The sequence below is a fragment of the Zeugodacus cucurbitae genome, chromosome 4, assembly GCF_028554725.1.
Source record: "Zeugodacus cucurbitae isolate PBARC_wt_2022May chromosome 4, idZeuCucr1.2, whole genome shotgun sequence".
Classification (NCBI taxonomy): domain Eukaryota; kingdom Metazoa; phylum Arthropoda; class Insecta; order Diptera; family Tephritidae; genus Zeugodacus; species Zeugodacus cucurbitae.
In genome coordinates, this window is record NC_071669.1 from 39888153 (window position 1) to 39898057 (window position 9905).

The 9905-nt window shown below is 36.7% G+C and overlaps 1 protein-coding gene across 1 annotated transcript; it reads left to right on the plus strand.

Moving 5' to 3' along the window:
* Positions 1 to 609: 609 nt before the first annotated feature.
* On the plus strand, positions 610 to 2202 carry LOC105214451 (uncharacterized). Its single transcript, XM_011187888.3, has 2 exons — positions 610 to 771; positions 832 to 2202. The coding sequence occupies exons 1-2, from the start codon at positions 760 to 762 to the stop codon at positions 1411 to 1413; spliced, it is 594 nt and encodes a 197-aa protein (XP_011186190.1). The 5' UTR covers positions 610 to 759; the 3' UTR covers positions 1414 to 2202.
* The last annotated feature ends 7703 nt before the right edge of the window (positions 2203 to 9905 follow it).

Genomic DNA, 9905 nt, shown 5'->3' on the forward strand with positions numbered 1-9905 from the left:
ATCAATAAATTAAAAAGTTTTCTCAGAAAAAATTCTGGAAATTTCACTTTTTTTCGGCCGTCTAACAGTATATAACCCCTTAAATGGCAATTTTTGACCGAACTGAGTTTACTCTGTGAAGTTTGTTTGAAAAGCATAAAGCCTAAAAATGAGAAAAAACAACAACTTGCAAAACCATTGAGCTAAGAGATTAAGCGTCCACCTAAAAAACCAAATTTTTTAATAATTTTGTTACACTTTTTGTCTTTTAAAAGTGAGTTTCGAAGTATTAATTTAATCCTATTAAATGTCCAAATAAAACCTTTACTGCGATTTATTATATACATATTATCACATATTTGGATATTAAATAAATTAATTTGAATGACATACGCACTGTTTCTTACGCAACGGGGTATTGCATCAACACATGTATCACGTACGAATTTTCGTGTATCGATCGATGCAGAAGACATGGTTTTCGACGGCTTGTGGCAAGTCACAACGAAAGCACCGACAATGCATTTTATTTTCAACTTTCTGAATTGAAAGAGTTTTGCGTGATTTAAAGGCACGACTAACTGGTCAACGAGTTTATATGTACTCAAGTAATCCAAAGTATAACATGTAATATGCAAATAACTGCAAATAGTAGTAGAAACACCCAAGCGTAGACGCTATTTAATATTGTATAAATTCACTTTCGAACAGTAAAGGACCATCATTCAATTGAAGGAAGTGGAAGTGTCAACTCTATTGTTCGGAAATTAATTAACGAAAATGCTTAAACTGGTAAATATCATCAAAAAGTTAACGCCTCAAAATTTTAAATTTAATTTAATTTACTTCCAGCTACTGTCAATCTGCATGTGCCTCATGCTTTCCACTCCACGTGCTGCTGAGGCCAGTTATGTCGACGCGCCACATGTTTTTAACGCACCACCGAACGGTGTAGCCTTTGCCGCTCCCATACCATGTGACACGGCACCTTTGCAGGGTTACGGTGCCGCTGCCTTCGCCAAGCCACTCGAATTCGCTTCGTACCCCGTCAATTATGTGCAAGTGCCACAATTCAACTACGCGGCGCCGGCGCCTACATTTGTCAAATATGCAGCACAGCCGCGTGTAAAAGCCACCGCTGGCTTGCCGGTAACCACCACATACACTACTGCTATAGGCTTTGCAGCGCCACAATTGCCAAATATCGCAGCGCCATTGGCATTTGGCGCAGCACCCGCGCCCGCCACATTTGCGGCACCAACGACGGCTTATGGCGCCTCAGTGGCATATGCAGCGTCGCCACCTTTCGTAGGCTCGGCAAGCTATGCCGCTCCCACAGTGTTTTCCGCAGGCCATCTGTTTAAGAAATTTCGCGCCCCTCTGCCAGTCGGAGGATACGCATACGCCCAGGGTATACCGAATGCGGCCTGGTAAGATGAAATCGACAGAAAATAACAAAGTGTGAATAATATTAATTTTAATAAATTTGTTTGTAATCTTGCGTCAATACTTTTTTATTCTCTATCACTCTGATATAATACGCGAGATTTTAATTAACCCAGTCAGAAAGTGATGCAAGTGCCACTCAGGGGCCCGAAGCTCATTGAAGATAAGAGAAATAATCCTTCATTTTAATATTTTTTTTGTACACAAATCCCCTCTTCTGTCACTTCAACACTTCGATCAATGAAATTAATTTCAATATTCACTTTACATTGCACTCTTGAGATGAGGGGCCATTTATTAACTTGTATTGTTTTCATCTGTGCGAACCTTTAAAATTGGCTTAAAACCGCAAACACTAATTTTTATTTACCAACACAACAACAACACAAAATCAAAATTTGCATTGGTCAACAACATTTTACAATGACATTGCCGACATCGAACGACATCCGCAGATCAATTAGTAGTTAACAAAATCTTCAAATCCATAAAATGAACAAATAACATAATTATAAAGTTGTTAAAAGCTATTGAAAGACAATGCGACTGAATATAATTGGAGTTGGCGTGAGCGTTGAAGAGAAGTTAATTGGGAGCAAAAAAACAGCGATAAAGCAATGGAAAAGACCAAAAAGGGTGAAAAGAAAGCAAAAGAGTGTGTTAGCAAAAACAGCTGATTTTATTGTGAGAAGCACTCACAGAGTAGAGACATTATTTCTTCATATGCAAATAAGCACACACATTTGGGGATTAGATTACAATAATAGAATTTGTTTGTGATTTTGTTCATCCATATCATGAGTCATAAATTAAATTAATATAATATAATAATATTTATATAATCGATATATCTATTCTTAAACAGTTTTTTGCTCGATTCTGAACTTATAGCAGAAGTAAACTTAATATAATATATTGACAATGCTTTTGATGAGTTTACAACATCCTACTGATGGTGCTAAAATATTCTCTTTTATAGATAACTGATTAATGAAGTGCTTGTTGCAAGTTAAAACAACGCATGTTTCTCCAACGTGGTTTCTTTTTAATATCCATTTACATTTTTTCGCTAGGAAAGTGCTCAGTTTTCGAACTGACATAGATTTAGAAATAATATAAAGCTTTATATACTGAAGAAATTAACTAGGACCGTCACTAGTTACATTTCTTAATAGATAAGTTAGTTTTCAGAACTGACCCCCACGAAATCAAAATGATTCCACTTCGGAAAATACAAGCATCTGTCCTTTATAATGCAAAAAAGTCCAGGAGACTTTTTTGGAACGACAAAGCCCTTTGAGACTATCACATATTGTTAAGTTAACTAAAATCAATCTCAGCGATGATGTGAAACACACGACATTTCAACCTGTGCATGCCGGACAGTCGAGGTGAAGCTGTAAATGTGCTTCCGCCTCACCTTTTTTCAGACAACATTGCCAATTTTCATTTGATAAAATCTCGCAAACAAAGTAGATCCATGGGCCTTTGAATCTGAATAATTTCTCAGCTTGTTCGTTACTCATCCAACTCATGCGATTCCAGTCGTCTAGTCCTGGATCATAAAACAACAACACCAACTCTTTCATGGTCTGATGATATTAGGCCTGTAATGCGCTACCTTGCCAGCTCGTCGGAGTTACGGTTCCTTACGATTCCACTCTGATGAGGCCTTCATACAAAATGCAACTGGAAGAAGATTATTTGAACAACGCTTGCTTAGCTTACTTAGTTGAGCGTGTTTTTTTCTTAGCTCATTTGTGACTATTACAAAGTGTTTACAGGTAAAAGAGGTGGCTGTCGCCTCGATTCGTTCCAACTGGTCGATTGCAATTATTTATATTAGTTTGGAAATTCAGCTGTCAGTTCATAAAGCCGAGTAATTAAACCCACGTCTCTACGTAGCAGAATCAACGGCTCGCTAAAGCCGCGGCGATTAGCCGAACCAAGCGGGGTTTGCGTGTTACCATCTGTACAGTGGAGTGAACCAATCGATGGATGCCAGTTTGATTAGACATGCAAATTTGAGTAATCTTCAAAATCTCCGTTCCGTGCTTACTAACCCATGTAGTTGTTGTTGGTTTCGCACGACACTGAAGCGAAGCTGAAGCTGACGCAGCAACTATTTAAATTGATTGGCTAAGAAAAAAGTTGTCTTAGGTCTTGTGACATTTTTTCCTGCTATGCGCTTTGTTTCTGTTGTTGCGCTTCAACAAATTTTCTCGAAATTCTTCTGCTGATTCTCCAACGTGTTTAAGTCAAGCAATTTGTTTTTGTTTTATAATTATAGTGTTTGAAGCGAATGCTTTGAGCCGCAGACGTTCGACCACAATTGACCGTGATAAGTGAATTCGTTAGGCATCATTTGCGTGCGGGGCAACAACAAATGCCAACGAAATAAATATTGACTCTACTTTAGATGTTTACTTCGAGTGCATTCGATAATAACAACAATATTTGTATGCACAGCAACAACGCCAACAATGCCAGCCATACACGTGTTTATATGTATTTGTACATTTCGATGCGTATTTATGGTCATTTGGGGTTTTGTTTTTGTTTAGAGGCACTTGTGCACACATAAATATAAGAAAATTCAAATTAGAGTAATCAAAATAGAAGCACGCTCTACCTTACCTCGCAGAGTTTCAGTGGAAGTATTTATGATCGGACAAACATGTATATTTTCAGTTAGGACACATTTGTAATGGTGCTGTGCCTTTAACCCTTGTTCGCCACTCTTGAGCTGAAATCACCAGGGTGCCGGTCATACATACATATATGAATTTCAAATAATTTTTGCATGCCCATTATAAATTCATTGATTTCATATGTATATTTAATTTAAGTGAAATGCTTTATATTCATACTCATATTAATCATCTTCGTACTCATAATTATGTCTATACTTATATCATAAACATACTCATATTTATACCCATACTCTTAGTTATGTCCACATTTATATCATTAATCATTCCCACACTAATGCTCAAATAAATTCATACTTATACTAATCTTCGTACTCATAATAATTCTCATATGTAAACTCATATTCATTCTCATACTCTTAGAAAATTTTGATATTTATTTTGTTAAAAAATTTTACAAAGTCGTATACATACTCATACGCACACTCATAATTATTTCCACATTATTTCAAAAATCATTTTCTCAGTCAAAATCAAACTCATATATAGATATTCGAATGTATATGTACTCTCATACTTACACTTATACTTATACTCATATTAATATTTCTACTCATTCTTAATCATTTCCACACTTATTTTTATACTATAACACAAATGAGTATGCCTATAACCATGCCTTAAATTGCATTTGTGCTTTTACATACATATTCATATTATTATTACCAAATTATCAATAGAATTCTTAATATTACATATACTCCATTATGTACTAATTTTTGTATTCATAGTACCATTCATATTCACACTCATTTTCATATCCATATTCACCTTTCCATACATCTTTCACACTGTAGCTTTAGATGCCGCTGCGCATGGAAGGGTTAAATTGCGTGCGTGCACGACCTTCCACACTCTGCTTCCCGCACTCTCATGGATTTAACTATGTATATTGCTTAATAGCTTCTGTTTTAGCATGCAATTAAAGGTAAATAAATAGAAACAGACAGAAAACAAGAAAAAATCACACTCACATTCATACCGAAGCAACGAATTCTCAATGCACACAAGTTGTTCGTATAACTCGAAACTATGCGCATGCGCATGCGTTGTTCAAGCTTCAAATGAGCAGCAATTCTTATTCTTCTTCGACACCATCGTACAAATTGCTATTAACTCTTCTACAGAGTCACCTTCACGCAAATGGATTTTTAAGGTTTTCTACGCCTAATAATAGCCCATGAATGTTTCCGAATACCACTAACTATTATCGATAGTTTTAATCTGTTTAGGTGGCATGTTTTGATTATGTGTTTCGCTTAATACTGAGGCGCTAAATTTCAGTTTCTTCAATTACGTCCGCATACCGCATCTTATTGGCAAAATTCTGATAATGTCTTTTTGTGTTGTTTGTTGTTCTTCGTTTTTTGCACTTAAAGTCATCGTCGTATTTTTTGCAAAATTGATTTTATTTTATACGAATTTTAATTAGTCTCAAACTTTTAGCTAGCACTCTGACCGATGTGCAGTTATTACTGCTCATTGTACATGCTTTGCTTTTGTAGCTTTTGTTGGTCGTGTTAAGAATATATTATTTGTATACTCTCGCAAAACGTTGAACAGGGTATAACCGATTTGTTCGCCTAACGGTTGTTTGTATCAAATTTAATCAATTTAGATATATAATTATTTTGAAATGGTGAAAATGACGAAACGAATTTATTTCCGGTTTTCTGATCATCCGTTCGATAATTCCACAAATGACTAATTCTTATTACCTATTGTGAGGAGTATATGTGGCTTAAGAAATCTTTATTTGGTACAGATAAATTTTACTAAAATAAATGTCATCTCAAAATATGAGGCCTTTAATTCACACAAACTGTGAGAATATCTTATTTATGGTTGTATTCGAACTTAGGACTATCTTACTTCTTGTTCTTGCCAACAGGTGCTATTATGGACTGAATAGGCAATTGAAAAGTGAAGTCCTCTCTCGACGAACAAAAACCAAACTCTACAAGTTCCTCATCATTCCCGTCCTACTTTATGGTGCAGAAGCATGGACGATGTCAACATCCGATGAGACGGCACTAGGAGTTTTCGAGAGAAGTGTTTTGCGGAAGATTTATGGTCCCTTAAACATAGGCAACGGCGAATACCGCAGACGATGGAACGATGAGCTGTATGTGTTATTCGACGACATAGACATAATCCAGCGAATAAAAAACAGCGGCTACGCTGGCTAGGTCATGTTGTTCGAATGGACGAAAGTGCCCCAGCTCTGAAAGTGTTCGATGCAGTTCCCTCTGGAAGCCGAGGAAGAGGGAGGCCTCCACTCCGATGGAAATACCAGGTGGAGAAGGACTTGTCTTCACTGGGCGCCAAACTGCCAAAAGGAGAGATGCGTGGTGCGCTGTTGTGGACTCGGCTATAACCGCGTAAGCGGTGTCTACGCCAGTCAAGAAGAAGAAGAATTTGAAGAAGGAGCTGAGTTGGGAGCTGGACTCGTTTTTCTCAAAACGGTGTTTTTTAAACATTCCTCCAACGTATCTCAAAAACAGCTTGACCGAATGACTTGAAATTTGCAGACTGCACTTAACACGTGAACGCATATAATGGAGTATTATCAATAAAAAATCCCTAAAATTTCAATCTTTCATAGGCTAAAAAAAAATGAAAAAAAGACGTTAAATTCGATAAATTTCAAATATCTACCAATAAGACCAATTTTTGGTATATTCATTTGGTTATAGTCAATTTCATGCATTTAAGCTTCAAAACGCTGATAATTTTTTAATGTTTCCGATAAGCCAATCGGCTGGAATCGTGGAGGAAGTGCGCGCCCATTTATTCAAGGCGGGGGTGTTCAGAACGCTGTATGTCATATTCTACACAATATTTTCAGCTTAAAATTTATATTTATAGTGTCGAAATATATGTTAATATATGACAATAAAAAATCTATCTATTTAAAAATTCTAAAAAATCACTAAAAAACAGGTCGTCACATGGTATGATCTCCTAAATATCTACTTGGAGACTTAAGGGAAACTTAAACCTTATGGATATATTATCTTACTGCCACTTCTTCAAAAACTTCCAAACACTTGGTGCTCAATTAAAGAAGGAGTAAAACCATTTACAAATTGGGGCTGGTCAAAACACTGAGTAGAGGACAGGACACAGTAGTTCACAGGTTGCAGGGTATGTCTCTAATAAAATAATTTTCAGTTCTAACCTTATCCAATATATAACATATTTTAGACCAATCTCGAATATTAATTTAACAAGTAAGGAAGGGCTAAGTTCGGGTGTAACCGAACATTTTATACTCTCGCAATTTATTTATTTAACTTATTATTATATAATACACAATTTGACCTACATATTCGTAATATATATTGTATAAAGTCCATTGATAGTTGGAAACCCTAATATTAGTTTAGAAGCACCGAGGTCCTCATGTTCGATATATAGGGCCTTGAAAACCTATGGTCCGATTTCGGCGATTTTTAGAAATGGGCTGCCACACTATAAATACAGTATTTTTGCAAAGTTCTGCACCGATATCTTCACTAGTCCTTACTTTAAATATTGTAAAGTAAACGATTCAGATCATCTTGTATCTGGTATATAGGAAATAGGCGTGGTTGTGAATCGATTTGGCCAATTTTCACAACATATTATTGGAAGGTAAGGAAACTATTACAAACCAAGTTTTATTGAAATCGGTCGAGTAGTTCCTGAGATATGGTTTTTGACCTATAAGTGGGCGACGCCACGCCCATTTTCCATTTTGTAAAAAAATCTGAGTGCAGCTTTCATCTGCCATTTCTTATGTGAAATTTAGTGTTTCTGACGTTTTTCGTTAGTGAGTTAACCCACTTTTAGTAATTTTCAACCTCACCTTTGTATGGGAGGTGGGCGTGGTTATTATCCGATTTCTTTCATTTTTGGACTGTATTTAGAAGTGGCTAAAAAAAACGACTGCAGAAAGTTTGGTTTATATAGCTTCATTGGTTTGGGAGATATATATAAATAACCGATTTGGGGGCGGGACCACGCCTACTTCCCAAAAGAAATTACATCCAAATATGCCCCTTCATAGTGCGATCCTTCATACCAAATTTTATTTCCATAGCTTTATTTATGGCTTAGTTATGACACTTTATGTGTTTTTGGTTTTCGCCATTTTGTGGGCGTGGCTGTGGACCGATATTGCCCATTTTCGAAAGCAACCCTCTCACGGTCCCAAGGAACATGTGTTCCAAGTTTCATTAAAATATCTCAATTTTTACTAAAGTTACAGCTTGCACGGACTGACGGACAGACGGACAGACGGACGGACAGACATCCGGATTTCAACTCCACTCGTCATCCTGATCATTTATATATATATAACCCCATATCTAACTCTTTTATTTCTTGGTGACACAAACAACCGTTATGTGAACAAAACTATGATACTCTGTGCAACAGGTTGCGAGAGTATAACGAGGAACTCTTTCAAAACAGAAATGGGCTCGTAAATATGCTATTATCTGTCGACTGCTTATGAAAAACCCTTTTCTAGTAACCAAAAGATGATCGATGTTATGTCTGAGGACTACTATTACTCTTATCTGACTGAATAATAAGCTCGCCATCGAACTAAAAACTTAAGATATTGAAATATATGTTGCAAATATATACACATTTATGTATAATTTATGGTAATGCTCAAAAGTATAAGTTGTTCATATAAATTCTTTGCATACTCATTTGATACACAAAGCAGTAAGAAGTGTATATAGGTATGTACTGCTAAACATAAAAAACCAGAACAACAAAACACTATGAGCATTTAATAAACTATTTCTATGGAATTTAGTTTACTGCACAAAAACAAGAAATGAATTAATAAAAACTGCCTCTTCACGTCATGCCGAGTTCAACGGCTATCTGCTCATGGCCAAAAACTCAAAGACGACCATCTAACTTATCACGTGGTGCGCAAAACAACCGACAATTTCGCAAAGTGGGAAAACAGCGAGGGCATTAAGCCCACAATTAAAACGACACAGCAAAACTAGTTCAGTTTACACGAAAAACAATTCACGGATGAGCCTAATCATTAAAAACGAGACAGCACAATATTAACGGCACGGCTGCCAAAAATGAAAGCCAGCCATCAAAATAATAATTTGTGCTTTGCATAGGAAATCCGAAATTAAGTCAAATTTTTCCTAGTTGCGCCATTGCAGCTGTCGAGGCTCGCTTGACTGGCATGGGCGCATCACGAGCGCTCAGAAACGGTCACAATCCGCAACGCAAAAGCAGCGGCAAAAAATCCAAATGAAAAGACAAAAACAATTTCAATGCAAAAATAAGCTAATAAGCACAGTAAACGTAGGTGCATGCAAAACAAATGCAAAAGCAACAAAAAACAAAAGCAAACATTGTAAATATTAAAGCCACCGCCGCTGATGGCTGATGAGCGGCCGCACGACAGATGAACGGCGATTGACAGTGTCAGCTGAGACACTGCGACCAGAGCTAGACGCTAGCCAGCCACAACAATGACCTGAGCGCAGCAAAAGATCTGTTGACGATCGACCGACAGCGGGCAACAGACAACAGGTGAGCGTTGAGCACAGCAACAACAAGCAGTTGCTCAGTTTGTGGTAGCTGACAAACATGTTGGTGGCGAAAAATGAAGCAAATGAAAATGTCAAAAGATGAAAAAAACCAAAAAAAAAGCAAAAACAAAAAAGAAATATAAATTAAATTCGAAAAATCCGACGCACTGTGAACGAAAACACAGAAATGGCTATAAATTCAAGCGAG